Source organism: Schistocerca americana, chromosome 8, assembly GCF_021461395.2.
Source record: "Schistocerca americana isolate TAMUIC-IGC-003095 chromosome 8, iqSchAmer2.1, whole genome shotgun sequence".
NCBI lineage: Eukaryota > Metazoa > Arthropoda > Insecta > Orthoptera > Acrididae > Schistocerca > Schistocerca americana.
In genome coordinates, this window is record NC_060126.1 from 54,649,000 (window position 1) to 54,670,601 (window position 21,602).

A 21,602-nucleotide genomic window follows, 5' to 3' on the forward strand; every position below is an offset into this window, starting at 1 on the left:
CCATTAAATTTATATTTAAAACTTGAGAGCTGTATTTCAGACATCCTGTACAGTCTGGACCAGAAGATTAGCCATTATTTTATAATTTAAGCTGGGGATATCTACCTCTAAGTCACTCATGTTGGCAGCTGTTTTTTGCTCTAATTCTCAAATATTTCCTTCATCCGTCTTTTTTGAAGGAATTTCTGGAAAAATGTGTTTAGTAACTTTGCTGTTCTACCTTGTCTTCGATAACATTATCATTGCTATTGTGCAGTGAAGATATTGATTGTGTTTTGGTGCTGACGTATTTTAGGCAAAACCAGAATATATTCATCTTTATCAGATTTCGAGTCAGAGTTTCGTTGTGGAAGGTATTAAAAGCGCCTGACACTGAAGTCTGCGCTCAATTTAGAGTTTCAGTGAGGCATCAGAAATGTTGCAAATTTTTCATTTAAATTTGGCATGCTTTTTTCGTTCCTTCTGCAGCAGCGTTCTGGCCAGTTTCGTGTACCATATGGGGTCAGTTCCGTCTTTTACTAATTTACTTGGTATAAGTCTATCAGTTACCATGAATAGCATTCTTAAGGGTTCACATCTTGTGTACGCTTACATAGTTGGGCAGAAGAAGGCCGTCTTTTTGGGACATCTCAAGTGAACGTTTTATGTTCTTCTTTTTTATATTTTTTTTTAAAATGGATATGTTATGCGTTTAGTTTTGGCGGATGTGCATGTTCTTAATCAGTCTCGCTACAACGATCCAGTGATCACAAACTCCTGTATCTGTCATGATGCTACCTATTTGCTTAAGCTTATTTGTTGATAAGATACAATTCGAATGGGCTCCTGAAATAAGTATTTAAAGTAGTTTTCGGTTAAAGCATTTCGTATACTTTCGGACGATGCTTTATGTCTATTATTGGCTTTGAACATATATTTCCGCCAATGTGTAGTGGGTGGATTGAAGTCAGCACCTACGATAAATATGTGAGTGTTTTACCTATTTGAGATGACACTCGCGTTTTCTTTGAACCTTTCAGCAACTGCATCATCTGAATTGCGGTGAGTAAAATATAAGTTACATTTGACAGCAACAAACAGACCACTATCAACTGTATTTAATCTGTCCTCCCTAAACCCCATTAAATCCTATGCAAAAACTTTGGCTGAAACTACTTCTGACTTTAGCCAGCTTGTGGTACCTATAAAGATTTGAGCTACAGTGCATTCTGTTAGCGCTTGAAGGTCTGTTTCCTTCCCAACACAGTCACGACAGTTTACCTTTATAATACAGTTTCTAGCTTTATCCTCGTCCTGTGATTCTTCGTCCTTGAAACTGAAGCCCTTTTTGGTACTTTCTCAATATATTCCTCTCCACACCACCGCTGCTACTGGTTTAGCTGCTTCCTGAGTGTAATGAAGTGACATCCCAACTCCCACCACGCTATATCACAAATCGGGAGATCTAAAGTCTAAACTGTTGCAGAGCCGTCTGTACCTCTGATTCAGACCTTCCACTCTGCTCTGTACCATAGATACTCAATCAGTCCTGTCAATGATGTTTCGGATGTGGAGCTCTGCATTCATCTCACAAGCAAGACTGTCAGTCCTTACCACTTCAGATAGCCACTTGAAAGCAGAGAAAGAATCTCTTCTCATTTAGAGTGGCACACATCATTATCACAGAGACGAACCACTACCTGCAGCTGCTGGCTCCCTGTGCTCCTCGTGGCATCTGGGAGGATCCATTCCACATCTGGGATAACTCCCCTATATTCACACAGTACGCCCTGGACTTCTTCCCACACTTGGCAGCCATTAACTATTATGCGCCTAAAACTGAAGCTCCCACCCACCAGTAATCCCATTCTACGTGAATGCCTTGATCTTTAAACATGAGAGGCTTTCTCTGAAATAGGGTAAGTGACTCCAGCTGGTTCACGATCTTTATGATGCCTGAAACCAGTTTATCAGACATGTAGGAGGTCTTCTTGGTTACAGCAACAAACAGACCACTACCTACCACACCTTGGAATGAACTCCCACTTGACAATAGATGAGAGGTCAGTCTCAGTGTGTGGGCAGTAACTAGGGTGACCACAGTAGTGGACCGATTGAGGAAAACGTAGGACGTGTACGTAATGTCTTGGAAATTTATGTCTACCTCACTGCAGTAATGGCAACTGACAATAGCCTCATGCTATGTGATCAAGTCCAGAAGAGCCTGGAGCTATGAGTGAAAGTTCACCAACTCAGCACACATCATAACATAGTGTTCACAGTTCCTATGAATACTATTGATGAGGAGACACAAACATGCAAGGGCTTTACGATTAAGCTACTAAAGCACTCGGACATGTTTAAATGGGTTACTCACTTCTATTTAGAAGCTCATAAAATAAACACACAAACAATCTACTGGCCTGGTACCGATTGTTCAAATATTGTTATTGTTCTGGTCTTCAGGCCATAGACTGGTTTGATACAGCTTTTCATGCTCCTCTATCCTATGCAATCTTCTTCATCTCCAAGTGTCTACTGCAACCTACATCCTTCTGAATCCGCATAGTGTATTCGTCTCTTGGTCTCCCTCTGCGATTTTTACTCTCCACGCTTCCCTCCAATACCAAATTGATGATCCCTTGATGCCTCAGAACGTGTCCTACCAACTGATCCCTTATTTTAGTCAGGTTGTGCCACAAATTCCTCCTCTGCCCAATTCTGTTCAGTACCTTCTCATTAGTTATGTGATCTAGCCACGTAATCTTCAGCAATTCTTCTGTAGCACCACATTTCGAAATCTTCTATTCTCTTCTTGTCTAAACTATTTATCGTCCATGTTTCAATTTTTTACATGACTACACTCCTTACAAATACTTCCAGAAAAGACTTCCTGATACTTAAATCTATACTCGATGTTAACAAATTTCTTTTCTTCAGAAACGCTTTCCTTGCCATAGCCAGTCTACATTTTATACCGTCTCTACTTCGACCATCATCAGTTATTTTGCTCCCCAAATAGCAAAACTCATTTACTACTTCAAATGTCTCCTTTCCCAATCTAATTCCCTCAGTATAAGCTGAGTTAATTCGACTATATTCCATTATCCTCGTTTTGCTTTTGTTGACGTGTGGAATACTCATGCAGATGTAGATTTGGTGAGGCTATGTTAGACGTCGTTGTAAGATAAATTTCAGACTATGAAATCACTAGTTAGTTATTCCTAGTTGCTGACTAGCTCAGCTGTCAATTTATCGAAATATTGATGAAAATTGTAATCACCGGCGGACATCACGATGGAGGTAGATAAGCTGTTGGGGGCAACGCAGTTGTTTGCAAACCTGGCACGCAAATCAGGTGGCATGGGTGGACCCACTTAAGCACTGTTTCCCTTGCAGGCGACAGTAAGCAGAGCACGCCAATGTTTACATAGAGTTCAGCCACCACAGACCTTGCCTTTAGGTTTGGGTTGAACTATTTTCCATGCATGTCTCTACAATGTTTATGACGCTCTGCTTCCCATAGATTGAGCCACATGGCGAATTCGTTTCGTCTCACAGATTTCTGTTCCCCACTTGTTATTGAGCCACCGTAGGTGTGTGAAATTCTAGCGCCATCACTATAGATTAGAGATGTTGTCACGCCAGCACAGATACTAAAATGGCAACGTAGGGCTTTTACATGTGTGATGACTCAATTATTTTCCATTTTCCCCTTTTTATAGTGTTCAGCTTGGACTACCATGGACCTGGCATTTATGCAATGCTGCTCCCACAGAAGGAGCAGCAGCAGATGCAGTCGTTGATTAGCCAGAATGCAGACTTGCTTCACACCCTTCCCTCACTGGAAAGGGGCCAGGCACCTGTTGGGCAGTTTTATACTCTGCCACCGCCTTCCCCCCCCCCCCCCCCCCCCTCCCAACCCACTCCACGCCAGCCTCTGATGCTATTTTCCGGTCATGATGAGTCTACAGAAAGATGGGAGAACTACCTGTGTCAGTTCTTGCTACATTGTCAGGTAACACATATCACTGAGCCCATGAAACAACCCTTTCACTTGCTTTGGTAATTGCTCACGCAATATTTTGGATGTCAAACCCATGTAGTGGTCACATATCTGGAGTTTAACCAGCATCATCACGTCCCAGGACAGTTTTATGCGGCCTGAATCTCTGAATTGCAGAGCCTCTCGCGCATGTGTCGTTTTGAGTCCCCAAATGTGCTACCTACTTTGGAGACGTAGTTATACAGCTAGTTCCTAAGCACACGGTTCCAACTAGGATTTTGACCACGTCCGACCCTTCTTTAGCCGGCTTTGCCCAGATTGCCGAATTGCATGGGCTTTCGGCGGCAGCAGAGGATGGCGTTTTTGATAAGTGGCATTTGGCTCAATTATGTGTGCAAAGTAAACAGCTTCTGTTGCCTCATAGGGTAGCCATGGCGGCCTTGCGTCTAGCGATAGCAATATGTGTTGAAACTGTTGATGATTCTGGTGCGATGGATTGGTGGATTCACTGTGGTTGCAAACAGTGGTTCTACCACAAGTGTTGTTAGTTGCGTGTTCTACGAGAATGCCCACACACAGTGGCCAAGTGTGGGGTGTCCCACTGAATCAACCTTTTGGCAACTGTTTGAATAGGCCATGTACCAGTTTGTAGACTCTGTGCTCTCTCTAACACCCCACATGTGTCACCTCAGCTATTCTGCTCACGTTGGTAGTCGATGGGCGATTGGTCAAATTACAAATTAACATGGGAGTGATGGTCAGCCAAATTAATTAGTATACATATAGGCTTTTGGGTGAAAGGAATTCAACGACGCTACGCCAGTACGCCAGATTGTGTCTTATAGTAAACAGTGCATTCTTTTGTGGGGGATGTCCTTTTTTTCTGCGTGTTATAAGAATGTGGAACTGCAATGTTCATTGTTACTGGTCAATTCACCATTTGCAATAAATATTTTTGGGCCTGATATTTTTCTTTTTTCGACTTATAGACGACTGGCGAAATTCATTTAGTATCTCAGTCCATTCCCTTTCATGATTGGGTCTCCTTAGTGTAGTCATACAGCCCACAGTTGGTAAATAACGTGAGCTGATCTGAAAATTTCAAGGCTTGTATCTCTTAAACACTCATAGCACCTAAAATATGATGCCCCCGTCCCCCATTGTCTTCATCATGTTTTACTAGATAAAGGACGACTTGCAGCATTGGCAGAATCAAGGCACTGTCTCTCCTATTTCGTCGAGTAAATGGCCAGCTCGTATGTCAATGATTCAGAATCCCGATGGCACTGTACGCCTCTGTGGAAATTTTAAACTGACTGTCGACATGTAATGAGTCACGGGTTCGTATTCTGTTGCGTGGCAGGCAGAATTGTTGGCGAAATTGATGGAGGGGCCAGTATGTGTCACAGATCGATTTGTGTGATGCTCACCTGCATTTGCCACTTGACGCAGTTTATCAGATTTTCCTGATCCTCAGAATTCGATTTAGGCTGTACCAGTTTGATTGCTTGCCTTTTGGAATCTTGTCTGCACTGGGCATTGATTCAGGGCATTCCCTGTTGCATCACTTATGATGAAGGCATATCAGCAATTGGCCCAACTAGAGGGGAGCATTTATACACTCCTGGAAATGGAAAAAAGAACACATTGACACCGGTGTGTCAGACCCACCATACTTGCTCCGGACACTGCGAGAGGGCTGTACAAGCAATGATCACACGCACGGCACAGCGGACACACCAGGAACCGCGGTGTTGGCCGTCGAATGGCGCTAGCTGCGCAGTATTTGTGCACCGCCGCCGTCAGTGTTAGCCAGTTTGCCATGGCATACGGAGCTCCATCGTAGTCTTTAACACTGGTAGCATGCCGCGACAGCGTGGACGTGAACCGTATGTGCAGTTGACGGACTTTGAGCGAGGGCGTGTAGTGGGCATGCGGGAGGCCGGGTGGACGTACCGCCGAATTGCTCAACACGTGGGGCGTGAGGTCTCCACAGTACATCGATGTTGTCGCCAGTGGTCGGCGGAAGGTGCACGTGCCCGTCGACCTGGGACCGGACCGCAGCGACGCACGGATGCACGCCAAGACCGTAGGATCCTACGCAGTGCCGTAGGGGACCGCACCGACACTTCCCAGCAAATTAGGCACACTGTTGCTCCTGGGGTATCGGCGAGGACCATTCGCAACCGTCTCCACGAAGCTGGGCTACGGTCCCGCACACCGTTAGGCCGTCTTCCGCTCACGCCCCAACATCGTGCAGCCCGCCTCCAGTGGTGTCGCGACAGGCGTGAATGGAGGGACGTGTCGTCTTCAGCGATGAGAGTCGCTTCTGCCTTGGTGCCAATGATGGTCGCATGCGTGTTTGGCGCCGTGCAGGTGAGCGCCACAATCAGGACTGCATACGACCGAGGCACACAGGGCCAACACCCGGCGTCATGGTGTGGGGAGCGATCTCCTACACTGGCCGTACGCCACTGCTGATCGTCGAGGGGACACTGAATAGTGCACGGTACATCCAAACCGTCATCGAACCCATCGTTCTACCATTCCTAGACCGGCAAGGGAACTTGCTGTTCCAACAGGACAATGCACGTCCGCATGTATCCCGTGCCACCCAACGTGCTCTAGAAGGTGTAAGTCAACTACCCTGGCCAGCAAGATCTCCGGATCTGTCCCCCATTGAGCATGTTTGGGACTGGATGAAGCGTCGTCTCACGCGGTCTGCACGTCAAGCACGAACGCTGGTTCAACTGAGGTGCCAGGTGGAAATGGCATGGCAAGCCGTTCCACAGGACTACATCCAGCATCTCTACGATCGTCTCCATGGGAGAATAGCAGCCTGCATTGCTGCGAAAGGTGGATATACACTGTACTAGTGCCGACATTGTGCATGCTCTGTTGCCTGTGTCTATGTGCCTGTGGTTCTGTCAGTGTGATCATGTGATGTATCTGACCCCAGGAATGTGTCAATAAAGTTTCCCCTTCCTGGGACAATGAATTCACGGTGTTCTTATTTCAATTTCCAGGAGTGTAGATGAGGAGATTAGTGTTTAACGTCCCATCGACTAAGCGGTGGAGCACGAGCTCGGATTACAGAACGTTGGTGAAGGGAATTAGCTGTGCCCTTTCAAAGGAACCATCACAGCATTTGCCAGAAGTGATTAGGGAAATCACAGAAAACCTAAATCAGGTTGGCTGGACGCGGGTTTGAACTGTCATCCTCCGGAATGCGTTGCCCACTGCGCTACCTCGCTCGTTGACGAGCATTTACAGAACCTTCAGTCGGTTTTCCAATTCCTCCTGGAGAATGGCCTTCGTTGAAAGGTGGAGAAGTGCAGTTTTTTTCCTCAAAGCTGCATTTCTTCAGGCATGTATCTAGTAAAGATGGTCGTGTTCCTACAGATGACTGGATCAAAGCCATTGTCAATTTGCCAGCGCTCAGAATCTGAAGGAGCTACAGACCTTTTTGGGTAAAAATTCACGGTATGTGTACTTCAGTCCCTGGGCCATGCACATCTACCAGCCTCTTCACTGTTTTCACCAAATGGGCGTTAAGTTTGTCTGATGTGCGGAGTGTCACTTGACTTATCAGTCTTTCAAGCAATGTTGGTACTCTGCACCCTGCCTGGCTTCCTTCACGTTGGGTAAACCTTTAACCTGGCCTGTGACACATCACAATATGGCACTGGTGCCATCCTGTCCCACTGGAGCCCAGATGGGACAAAAAAGCTAATCACATATACATCAAACACAATTCTACTCCTCTGTGTAATTGTTCACAGGTGGAAAAAGGGGCGCAAAATATTACATATTTTCGGGGTTTCACATTTTCGTGTTTGTGACAAGATTACTCCTCATAACTGGCTTCAAGCCATTAGTTTCTTTACTTGGCCGTACTACCAAGCTGCTGGAGAGAACTGCCCACTGGTTGCAAAATTGGGCTCTTTTTCTCAGTAACTATTGCTATGAGATTCGCTATCACTTCACTGCCCACCATCATGCCAATGCTGTCGCATTCATGCAGGTACCAGTGAGGCCTGATCTGTAGTTGGATCAGTAGGAAGCTATCGTGTTGGTTTTGAGTGATGCTTTGCAGTACGCATTTGCTGTTGGCAGCAGTTGAAATTGTGACTGATACTGCTTCTGATTTACATTTTCGGAAAACTGAGATTACCATCTAGTTGGGCTGGTGGGAGTGCATCTCTTTGGTGGCTGGTCAGGTGTGGTGTATGTTTTTCCTCCTCTGTGATCAGCTCAACATTGTCACGATATCCTCATTGCCACAGAGGACCAATGCCTTTAAGTGGTTGTTCGCTGGTGCTGAATCCTCTCATACTCCAGTTGCTGACTGTGTCACTCAGGGATATCATGAAGGTGTTGGCTTAGCACCATGTCTACTGGATAGCGATAAATGGTAACACTGAGCATTTAATGGGGGCTTGCAGGGCCTGTGCTCAGAAGCAGGCTGCACCACTGCACCTCTCCTTGCCTTGGCCCTTGCGACAAGATATTTAGCAGTTTCACTGACCTACGTTTTGGGCGGAATGTGTTTCTTGGTAGCCAATGGATTTTTCATTTTCTCGTATGTAGCCAAGCTGTCCTCCATATCGTCGACTGACACTGTTTGTACAGTCAGTTATTTTTTCCATGAAGGGATCTCCTAGACCCTCATGTCCAATGATGATAGGCAGTTTGTGTCATGGGAATTTCAGGATTTTTGCATTCCCAGTATTATCCAGCATCTGCCTGCTACCCTGTTTCACACTGCTTCTGACTTGGAGGTAGAGCGCTTCAATCATGCATTCAAGACGTTTTTCCTGGGGGGGGAGGCTCCCACTTGTGGCAACGGTCCTCCCCATTACCAACTCATTCTCGCCACTCACAGTCCTCCTCTTTCGTTCTGCGCTGGAGTTCACAGCCAAGGATTTGACATTTTCGGCCCTACATGATCTTTTCAGATCGGAGGAATTTAGTATCCCTGCGAGTGGACATAGCGATGGCGGCAGATGAGCTGGTATGGGTAACACAGCTGAGTAGTTTCGAACCTACCTTGGAGGGAGCACATATCACATGATATTGGGCCAGTGCCTTCTGAGCATTAAACCACCCCAGACCTCGCCCTGCACTTCAGGCTCTGCTTCCTGAAATCGACTTGCATGACAAATTCGTTTCTTCACATTGGATTCTACTCCCCGCTTGTTACTGAGTCACTGTTAGGCCGTGAAGCACCCCCACTGACAGTGTGGAGTAATGATGTTCTCCATCTGTGCAGGTAGTAAAAAAATAAAAAGAATTAGAAAAGATGCAGATGTATTACCGCCAGTCCTATCATTTGGCATGAATGAAACGCACAAGTTGGAGTTCATAGTCAAATGTTTGTTTTGATTGTAGTACTATTGCCAGAAGTGTAACTTACTCACACATTTTTCAAAATAAATCCCAACTTAGAACTACTTAAACCTAACTAACCTAAGGACATTACACACATCCATGCCCGAGGCGGGATTCGAACCTGCGTCCGTAGCGGTGGCGCGGTTCCAGACTGTAGCGCCTAGAACCGCTCTGCCACCCCGACCGGCCCAGTCATCACACTTGCACCATGTTGTCATCTGACTGAATACGAGTAGAACCAAGAGTTTTAAATAGGCCTGACCTGGTTGGTTCAAATGGCTCTGAGCACTATGGGACTTAACATCTGAGGTCATCAGTCCCCTAGAACTTAGAACTACTTAAACCTAACTAACCTAAGGACATCACACACATCCATGCCCGAGGCAGGATTCGAACCTGCGACCGTGGCGGTCGCGGGGTTCCAGACTGAAGTGCCTAGAACCGCTCGGCCACAACGGCCGGCAGCCTGACCTGGACAGGAAATACAATGAAAGGAGGACAGTACGAGTATGTCAGACTCAAGTCTTGCATTATATTTCCTTGGATTAAAGTCACGCATGCTTGTTTCAGAATTTTCGTCTGTTCCAACTGGGTGACAATTATAAATGTATATCCCTAAATTACTTACCATAGATTATTTAAATCAATTACAACATATTTACAGGCTACAATAAGGTTAGGTGTTTCACCTCACTCTGTCATATGAGTACCCGTACATAAGAATCTTTTATCTTATGCACAGGTAGCAACAAGCTTTTCGGCTTGATGTGGGATATTTGGAAGAAGATTTGGAAGTGAAGTTGTAGGCATTCTAAATGTGTAACATTTCGTCGTGAAATTTATTTTGGCATGTTGAGCTCTTTAATATATCCACGTTGCATCTTGCTTGTGCCTCTACATCTAATATAATAACCACAAGAGCAAAGTAGGTTGCTGTAAAACATTTGACAACTATCCTATGTCATCATCTCTCTCCATTAATGTTGCAAGCGTCTTTTCCCACAGTATGTTCATTCTACTGTTCGTTTCACTGACTGTGGAGAGATATAAATATCATTAAAATTCTCTCAGTGACTTTCGCCCTTAACAGCTGTATTCTTGTATAGAAAGCAGTTATGAGTCAACAAGCAAGGTACCTCTTCAGACGTCAATGTGTCATTTGTCTGTAGGTACTTATTTTAGTTGAAAAGTCAAAACCGTTCGCAACACTGTTTACGTTACCTATCACATTATCAGAAGTTTGTTATGACTCCATAGTTTAACATTTTCTCAAGCTTTTCAGCTAAGTACCGGCTGTAGTGTTAATGCATGTTTGAGTTTTCATTGTGTGTAGAAATGTGACATTTCTAAATATTATTCATGAAGTGTAAATATTCCATGATATTGCTATTATTGAAACCATTTGCACTTCATCAGACGTATTTATCGATAACAACATAGCCTCAATGCGATATAGATTTCATGTCATCATATGTTACTGTCATTGCAGGCTGCTGACGGGTGCTGTTTTCGTCATGAAATAACTGCTGGTTATATCCATTTAGAGATTATACGACATGAGATGCATTAATGGTTTGTAGTAATAACATATCTAAGAGGTCCAGCTGGAGGTAAAGTTTAGCTTTATGATTACTTTCAACTGTAATCACGCTCGTAGTAGATATTGTTTCACTTCTGGCTCATCTAATCATATTTTCACTTGCTGCTCGCTTGGTTAATGGTGGACAACATGTTATTTTAAAAGTACTCATATTTGCAGATATCGTCTCTCTCTCCAGGAGAGTACATGCTGATTTGAAACTTCCTGTCACGCTAAAATTGTGCCCCACCAGGATTCAAACTGGGAAGCTTGGCTTTTCTCAGGAAAATTCTCTTCTTACTTAGCCACCTAGGCATTCCCTTCTCATTTAGCCATCTAGGCACGATTTATAACCCATGCCTGTAGTTTGAGTTCTGCCAGTATTACATGTCCTAATTACCAACTACACAAACGTTCTCCTGCATAGCTTGTAGGACTAGCATCTCTAGCAGAAAGGATACTGCAGAGAAATGTATTACCCATAGCCTAGAGGACTAAATGACTGTTTCGAGATTATTCTTTTACCCAACATCAGTGTGTGCACTAGTTTGGCACTTGCTGAGAGATTAGAACTGAAAGCTGAACTGGGACTCCAGCCTGCAACTTTTCCCTTTCATTGGCACTCTGCCAACAGAGCTATCCAGGCAACACTCATGACCCACTTCACAGTTGTAACACTGAGATAATTTGCCTGTGTTAGGCAGTAGCTCACGTGCCTGCGCAAGGCAAAAGGTCAGGGTTCGAGTTGGGCTCAGACAGAAAGCTTTATCTCCGAGGAGGATTCAGATCAGTGTCACTCCGTAGCAGAATATAAGTTAATTCTGAAAATAATGCCCTAGGCTGCGGCTAAGCCATTTCTTCACAGCAGCCTTTGTTCCAGGGCTGCTAGTCCCACAAGTTATACGGGAGAGCTTCGATCAAGTTTGAATACTAGGTGAGAGCTATCAGTGGATAAAAAGGTGTGAGGGCGAGTCATAAATTCTTCCTGGATAGCTTAACCAGTAAAACATTTGTGCATGAACGACAAAGGTTCCAGGTTTGAGTCTCAGTTGCAAACACAGTCTTAATGTGCTAAGACGTTCCAAAAAAAGTTGAGATTTGATAATCCCTTAGTTCATCTAAATAGGTTATAAATCAGTGTAGTGTTTGCTGCGAGGACTGTTAATTGTTTTATTAGTGCTGCTGATATGTTTTACATCCTTCCTTTACATAGTATGATTCACTGATGGCGTACCAATTTTGATCGTAATATTATGTGTAAGAATTTTCTCTGCGTTGGAGCACTAATGTCGTAACATTTATGTCTGTTTAGCTTTCTATCTGTCTGTCTCTCTCTCTCTCGCACACACACACACACACACACACACACACACACACACACACTCTATCTCTCACTATTGCGATCGTGTGCGCTCTCTCCTAGGGCGGGTGTGCGCACATTTGTGTAGGCTGGCTGTGAGAGCCGGTTCAGGAAGTGTCATATGAACTCCACCATCTGCGTAGCGTGCTAATACCCCAGCTATGTTTGTGTAATAACTGAACATATTTGTTGTGTCAACGACTCGTTTTCTTTTCACAGGCAGGCACCTAGCAGACATGGAATTTCAAGTGTGGGATGCTGGAGAGCCGAAAAACAATGATCGTGGTGTCCCCGAGAACTGCCTGGCGCTGTCGGACAGAGGATTCTATAAGGATGTGCGCTGCGACCTGGAACTGCCGTTCATCTGCGAGATTGCACCCGTGAGGTGAGTCGGCGTCCGCTGAGGGCGCGACTCTATCCCTACCGCAAACGGAAAATAGGGTTATGAGAAGTGTCGACTGCCTAAGTCTTCAGTAAATCAGAGAAAACGAGTGAAGGAGCGAACAGTCTGCGCAATTATAATGTGAATAAATATTTGTCAACAAGCCGTGGCAACTTTGTTCTTAACCACTTTATGAATGAACTACGCCATTTTGTTTTGGCCTTCTGGCAGGGTGCTTTGGTACTGTGGCGAGCAATGCATTCGTGCCTTTGGAAGCAGATACGTATGAGACAGCCATTCCGCACGGCATCTGTCACACCCCCCCCACTCCCCACTCCCAAGAGAGCCAACAGCATATGTACACGATCCATTCATGCTCACCAAGGGGAATACTTAAACCTGCTCCCCTCTCCTCCCATCTCCCCTAACTGAATAGTAGCTCATTAAAATGGCGTGGGAAACCTCCCATCTGAGTATCTCTCTCAACCAGTGGAAGCACACTAAAATGATGGGAATCCCAATGGCCTGAGATGCTGTTGCTCCAGCTTATCATATTTCATAAATAAGTCAACTGTATACGCCTCTATGGTCGAATTCAGTGCATCATGGGGAGTGGTTATAAATGATACATCTATAGTGAGAGGTTCGGAGATAACAGTGATATAACAAGTTAAATTTATGGTGTAGTATTAACAATCCCTTTTTGACAGTACACTCTACCGCAATGTGTTGTTGTTTATTGACAATATTTTTTACTTGCAAAGGTACTCATATTTGTTTTTGACGACAAATTTCAGTGACCTTTTTACAAAGCTGATTTTTCCTTCTATTAAATAATATGCGAAATACAAATGTTTTTCCCATTCTTTTTTGTTGATGTATTTATTCGATTATTTTTTTTTCTTACATTTGTATTCCTTGGTTTTAATTTATTTCTGATGACTTATAAATGTCAGATACACACTTGTTACTGTTTTATGCGCTATATAATCCCCTCCCCCTCCCCCCATGAACCATGGACCTTGCCGTTGGTGGGGAGGCTTACGTGCCTCAACGATACAGATAGCCGTACCGTAGGTGCAACCGCAACGGAGGGATATCTGTTGAGAGGCCAGACAAACGTGTGGTTCCTGAAGAGGGGCAGCAGCCTTTTCAATAGTTGCAGGTGCAACAGTCCGGATGATTGACTGATCTGGCCCTGTAACACTAACTAAAACGGCCTTACTGTTGTGGTACTGCGAACGGCTGAAAGCAAGGGGAAACTACAGCCGTAATTTTTCCCGAGGGCATAGAACTTTACTGTATGATTAAATGATGCTGGCGTCCTCTTGGGTAAATTATTCCGGAGGTAAAATAGTCCCCCATTCGGATCTCCGTGCGGGGACTACTCAAGAGGATGTCGTTATCAGGAGAAAGAAAACTGGCGTTCTACGAGTCGGAGCGTAGGATGTCAGATCCTTTAATCGGGCAGGTAGGTTAGAAAATTTAAAAAGGGAAATGGATAGGTTAAAGTTAGATATAGCGGGAATTAGTGAAGTTCGTTGGCAGGAGGAACAAGACTTTTCCTCAGGTGAATACAGGGTTATAAATACAAAATGCAATGCAGGAGTAGGTTTAATAATGAATTTTAAAAAAAAGGAGTGCGGGTAAGCTATTACAAACAGCATAGTGAACGCTTTATTGTGGCCAAGATAGACATGAAGCCCAAACCTACTACAGTAATACAAGTTTATATGCCAACTAGTTCTGCAGATGATGAATAAATTGATGAAATGTATGATGAGATAAAAGAAATTATTCAGGTAGTGAAGGGAGACCAAAATTTAATAGTCATGGGTGACTGGAATTCGGCAGTAGGATAAGGAAGAGAAGGAAACGTAGTATGTGAAAATGGATTGTGGCTAAGAAATGAAAGAGGAAGCCACCTGGTAGAATTTTGCACAGAGCATAATTTAACCATAGCTAACACTTGGTTCAAGAATCATGAAAGAAGGTTATATACACGGAAGATCCCTGGAGATACTAGAAGGTTACAGATAGATTATATAATGGAAAGATTCAGGAACCAGCCGTTAAATTGTAAGACATTTCCAGGGGCAGATGTGGACTCTGACCACAATCTATTGGTTATGAGCTGTAGATTGAAACTGAAGAAACTGCAAAAAGGTGGGAATTTAAGGAGATGGGACCTGGATAAACTGACTAAACCAGAGGTAGTACAGAGTTTCAGGGAGAGCATAAGGGAACAATTGACAGGAATGGAGGAAAGAAATACGGTAGAAGAAGAATGGGTAGCTTGGAGGAATGAAATAGTGAAGGCAGCAGAGGATCAAGTAGGTAAAAAGATGAGGGCTGGTAGAAATCCTTGGGTAACAGAAGAGATACTGAATTTAATCGATGAAAGGAGAAAATACAAAAATGCAGTAAGTGAAGCAGGCAAAAAGGAATTCAAACGTCTCAAAAATGAGATCGACAGGAAGTGCAAAATGGCAAAGCAGGGAAGTAGAGGCTTATCTCACGAGGGGGAAGATAGATACTGCCTACAGGAAAATTAAAGAGACCTTTGGAGAAAAGAGAACCACTAGCATAAATATCAAGAGCTCAGATGGAAACCCAGTTCTAAGCAAAGAAGGGAAAGCAGAAAGGTGGAAGGAGTATATAGAGGGGCTACACAGGGGGATGTTCTTGAGGACAATATAATGGAAATGGAAGAGGAGGTAGATGAAGATGAAATGGGTGATACGATACTGCGTGAAGAGTTTGACAGAGCACTGAAAGACCTAAGTCGAAACAAGGCCCCGGGAGTAGACAACATTCCATTAGAACTACTGACAGCCTTGGGATAGCTAGTCCTGACAAAACTCTACCATCTGATGAGCAAGATGTATGAGACAGGCGAAATTCCCGCAGACTTCAAGAAGAATATTATAACTCCAATCCCAAAGAAAGCAGGTGTTGAAAGATGTGAAAATTATCGAACTATCAGTTTAATAAGTCACAGCTGTAAAATACTAACGCGAATTCTTTACAGACGAATGGAAAAACTGGTAGAAGCTGACCTCGGGGAAGATCAATTTGGATTCCGTAGAAATGTTGGAAGACGCGAGGCAATACTGACCTTACGACTTATCTTAGAAGAAAGATTAAGGAAAGGCAAACCTACGTTTCTAGCATTTGTAGACTCAGAGAAAGCTTTTGACAATGTTGACTGGAATACTCTCTCTCAAATTCTGGAGGTGGTAGGGGTAAAATACAGGGAGCGAAAGGCTATTTACAATTTGTACAGAAATCAGATGGCAGTTATAAGAGTCGATGGACATGAAAGGGAAGCAATGGATGGGAAGGAAGTGAGACAGGGTTGTAGTCTCTCCCCGATGCTATTCAATCTGTATATTGAGAAAGCAGTAAAAGAAACAAAAGAAAAGTTCGGAGTAGGTATTAAAATCCATGGAGAAGAAATAAAAACTTTGAGGTCCGCCGATGACATTGTAATTCTGTCAGAGACAGCAAAGGACTTGGAAGAGCAGTTGAACGGAATGGACAGTGTCTTGAAAGGAGGGTTTAAGATGAACATCAACAAAAGCAAAACGAGGATAATGGAATGCAGTCGAATTAAGTCGGGTGATTCTGAGGGAATTAGATTAGGAAATGAGACGCTTAAAGTAGTAAAGGAGTTTTGCTATTTGGGGAGCAAAATAACTGATGATGGTCGAAGTAGAGAGGATATAAATTGGAGACCGGCAATGGCAAGGAAAGCGTTTGTGAAGAAGAGAAATTTGCTATCGTCGGGTATAGATTTAAGTGTCTGAATGTACTTGTATGGAGTGTAGTCATGTATGGAAGTGAAACGTGGACGATAAATAGTTTAGACAAGAAGAGAATAGAAGCTTTCGAAATGTGGTGCTACAGAAGAATGCTGAACATTAGATGGGTAGATCACATAACTACTGATGAGGTATTGAATAGAATTGGGGAGAAGAGGAGTTTGTGGCACAACTTGACTAGAAGATGGATCGGTTGGTAGGACATGTTCTGAGGCTTCAAGGGATCACCAATTTAGTACTGGAGGGCAGCGTGGAGGGTAAAAATTGTAGAGGGAGACCAAGAGATGAATACACTAAGCGGATTCAGAAGGATGTAGGCTGCAGTAGGTACTGGGAGATGAATAAGCTTGCACAGGATAGAGTAGCATGGAGAGCTGCATCAAACCAGTCTCAGGACTGAAGACCACAACAACAACAACATAATTTTTTCTGATCATTCTATACATAATACTGAGCAACACCTGATGCTTCCATTTATGATTTCTGTGCTACAGAACATCTGGAAAAGGGGTGTTGCTAAAACATGTATGGTGTACTTTCACAGCAGTTTGCCACAATATCGACTGCGTGGCGTAGCGGCTCTCAAAAGCCTCAATGAATTGTGCTTACTGTTTGGACAGTGGGAACAGCGGCAGCTTTATGGGCCAGTACGAACCTGTACTGGAACAGAATCCTATATATAAAAGAAAATGACGGCTATGAGTGACCCACATTTTGGCCTACAATTTTACCTGAATTTGTTGTTAAGCAGTTAAGCTCATCATTACATTGGGAGAATCATGTGGCGAGTGCCTAGTGTTATATTAGAATTTGCTTCTGAGAATGTGTAACCTACAACTGCATTTAAAATGCATAACCATTGAGCAATGGTCAGCACCGCCAGTGGCCAGTCTGGAGAGACGCCTGGGACAGAGCTGTCCCTTTGGGCCACGGGTGCACCAGCCGGCGTCACGTGCGCCGTGAAGCCTGAGATGAGTGCCGATCCCCAGTCAGCGTCACCGATGCTGTCACTACGACAGTGATGACCAGAATACAGAAGTCTAGAGACGCAAGCGAATGAGGTCTGTGGCCCGAGAAAACTGAAGATAGGGCACGATTTCTCAATCAGAAGCTGATAGAGAAATCTGACAAAACTTGAACGATAGCATAGACTGCTAGGGATTCCTGAGAACAACAGAAAGAACACAGATGGCATAGTGATCACTCTTCAGAGCGGAGAAGAAATTAACGCAGTCAGATCTAACAGTATACGAGGATGCCACCTCTGAAAGGCTTAAAGTTTCTGAACAGTGAGATTTGGGCTATAAAACATATGTACAAATGACGGCATAACAACAGTGAAGACCGAAAATAGGAAAAGCTCAATCTGTAGTCCAGAAGAACTCGAATGCCTGTGCTTTAGGAGCTAAAAACATGACAGTTCTTACTGCATCTAGTTTGCGTATTTATATTTGAGTATTCAATTTGTAAAGAAGCACTTCATTTTTTAACACTTTCCTTAAACAATTTCCTGTTACCATTCATTGGTTTAGGATTACTTTCAGCAATAATTATAAATGTTCTGTTCAATTTTCGTACTTCCAGTAAGAGGGTAAGAGGAATTCAACACTTTAATGGTGAGCAGGGGGCTGATTGGTGGAAAGAGACCAGCGAAGGCCGTTACCAGGCTGAGAACCTTCTGATAATGTGATAGAAAATGAAACAGGGTTCGCTGTGGAAGAAACAGTAGACCCGTTATTAGAGTCAGAATTAAACACAGCTTTGGAATATCTAATAAAATCGTTGGGTAAAAGGCAATGACAGTTGGATAACAGACGCTGTGAGTCTGGAGGTGCGCCATCTGATGTTTGGAAAAAAATCATCCACACAATGAGGACGATATAAAGGGTATGTAAGAGCGACTACACACAATCAACCTAAATGCTCAAACCATCAAGATGCTAACAAGAATAATGTGGACTAGAATGGATAAGAAAATTGAGGGTCTGTTACACGAATGTGTTTGGATTTAAGAAAGATAAACTGAACAAGAAGGCAGTTCTGACAATGTGTTTCGCAATGAAGGCAAGACCTACGAAATAGGTTTTGTTGGCCTAGAAAAAGGCGTACATGATGCAAAACGGTGCAAGATGCTTGAAATTTTCAGTATAATAGGTGTAAGCTTTAGGGAGAAACGGATAATATGCGGTACAAGAACCAAGAGAGAAAAATAATAATTGAATACCAAGAACGAAGTGCTCAAATTAGAAAGGATACAAGACAGAGATGTAGTCTTTTGTCCCTTGCTATTCAAACTGCACTTCGTATAAGCAATAGAAATCCAAATGAGTGCAATTAAGCCTAAGGGTGAATGGGTATCATGGATAACGTTGTTATTCTCGGTGGAACTTTACAAAAACTGTAGGACCTGTTAAATGGAGGTAAGGCTAATGAGCATCTCTCCCCATGGAGCATTTAAGTGATTAATAAGAGAAATAATGTGTACAGATAGATATAAATGTCTTCAGACAGAAAAACTTCTCTTAAGGTATATCATAGAAAACACTTTAGTGATTCAGTAAGTAAACACGTGTGCACAGTAATTCAAGAATACCATTTAAAAAGGCCAGAACCAAGTTTTAGCAAAAGATAAATAAGTAAATAAATAAATGGCGAGAAAGGTCACTCCATGAAAACATGTAATTGACAAATAGTTGAACAACAGATCTAGTAAGCTGTAAGCAGCCCTGAGACAGGGAATGATTTTCTTTTACTTTCAGCTGACAAATGGCTAGCAAACGAACACATAAGTAACATTCAGGGCATAGTAACACTTAATAGTTCTATACCCTTTTGCGTTTTACACCACGTGAAACTCAAATGTGCCAGTTAGTTACTATCGACTGGCTATATTTTCAAAAGTCCAGACGACATGTCGATATGACACGTGCCGTTCATATACAACCGACCAACATGTGGCCATCTTAATGGGGCTCGACAGTATGCCCAACCAGAGAACTTGACTTAACAAAGCCTCAAACATCAAAATTTCAAACAGCAATTTTCATATCTTGAGTGAAGGCAGCCCAAGGGTATGTGGCGGCGGTGCATTCCATGAAGCCATAATACAATGAGCACACACTGGGTCCATGTGCAGTCAAAGCGTGTCAGACCGGAAGAAAACTGGAACAAAGTAAAGGGAACGTCTAAATTCCCCTATCATTCTCATTTAATACAACCCCACGACCACAGAACTTGTGCAGATCAACAGATACTTCAGATGATCCTCTTCAAAAACTAGGCTAAGGCTAAACATAGTCACACTTAAAACAATGTACAGGATTACCCAGTCATCGAATCCACTACTGAACGTGGGAAACTGAATTGCAATAACAAGTGTCTCTGGTTGCTACACGTTACCCTGGCCCCTTCCAAGGCAACACCACAAGATATTAAGTCACGCAACACAAATCAGGCAGTTTATTGAATCAGAAAGTTCCTTTGCAGAATCAAATTTTCACTCTGTAGCAGAGTGTGCACTGAAATGAGACTCCCTGGCAGATTAAAACTCTGTTCTGAATCGAGATTCGAACTTTCGTGGGCAAGCGCTCTACCAACTGAGCTACCCAAGCACGACTCACGACCGTCCTCACAGCTTTAATTCTGCCAGTACCTCGCCTCCTTCCTTCCAAAGTTCACAGAAGCTCTTCTGCGCAGGAAGTTTGGAAGGTAGGAGACGATGCAATGGCAGAATTAAAGCTGTGAGGATGGGACGTGAGTCGTGCTTGGGTAGCTCAGTCGGTAGACCACTTGCCCGTGAAAGGCAAAGGTCCCGTGTTCGAGTCTCGGTCTGGCACACAGTTTTAATGTGATAGGAACTTTCAGAAAGCTCCTTGCATAACATGACTTCTACCGAGAAGAACCAACAGCAAATTCAAATATCCAAGGCCGCTCAAATGAGTCATCGTTAGATGACCCCCCCCCCTCACCTGCCCATAACTATTAAACAGACAAAACATTTAAAAGGCCACCAATCATACCATGGCATGTCAAGTTCGGCCTAAAGGCGCATACTGCTTGTGGGCCCTGCGCGTCTCACCCTCCGGTCCGGCTCCATAACACTACCTACCCCTAGGAACCACTGTCGCTCCGAACCGCCCACCGCGGCTAAACCACGCCCCCTGCTGCCACAAGCCTCGATCCGCGAGAAGTGGCATACGCCAGGCGAGCGCGACGGGAATTCAAAGACGGAGCCCGTGGTTCATGTTGAAACATGTATGTACCTTTCCTTTGTTGTTTACTCTCTGGCAGTTGTTGTTTGGTATACTAAGCTACTGGTAAAAGGAACTCAGGAGAAGCAGTGCGTAAACTGATTAGTCCAGTGACCAAGCATTCATATGGCGAATCCACTATTGTCTTTGCAGTGTGTGTTCTGTTATCTGTGTGTGAACGAGTCCTCAGTGACAGTGTCTGCATCAGGCTTCCCCCTGGCCTCTGTGTGGACTCGCCTCACCAGGCAGTGTCTCTCTCTGTGCAGTGCCCGAGCCAACGCCGTGCCGCCCACGACTGCGTGCCGCTCTCCCCCACCCGACGACGTTGCCGTCTCTCTCCTGCGGTGAGTTCCGTCACTACACACGCTCATTTTCCACATTCGCAGTGCGTCCTATGAGGACTCTAACCAAGTGTTAAGGTCAAACATTGAATGTCTCTTTATTGGATACCTATGTATGTACGTACCCTGTAAGTATGCTCAACATCTCATATACTATTATATGAATATTTTTAAAGAAAAGCATGTGTGTTCAACTCTCCAAAACTACTATATCGATTACAACCAAAACTGGTACACATCTAACTTCCTATCTGGATAGAAGTCCTGTGGTGGTGACAACCACCAATCTCTCAAAGGGGTAGATGCACAGAGGAAAAAGGAGCTTGGGGCACCACGCTTAAATATTCTGACTGTAGCCATTAGTATTTGAAAATGAGAGCACTTAGCAATCTGTAACCAACCACCCCTCTCCTCCTCTACAAAAATCTGGTACCACGCGCCGCGGAATTTGAATCCTCGCCAGACGTCATGGATGTCGAAGACCCCTAGA

General features: G+C 43.9%; 1 protein-coding gene across 2 annotated transcripts in view; it reads left to right on the forward strand.

Annotated features, from left to right (window-relative positions):
• The window catches only part of LOC124545386, a 137,396-nt gene that overhangs the window by 96,313 nt on the left and 19,481 nt on the right, over positions 1 to 21,602 (forward strand). For both annotated transcript variants that reach the window (XM_047124296.1, XM_047124297.1), the window contains exons 6-7: positions 12,535 to 12,700; positions 21,038 to 21,115. In XM_047124296.1, coding sequence (XP_046980252.1) covers positions 12,535 to 12,700; positions 21,038 to 21,115 — 244 coding nt within the window. The remainder of the gene's footprint in view (positions 1 to 12,534; positions 12,701 to 21,037; positions 21,116 to 21,602) is intronic.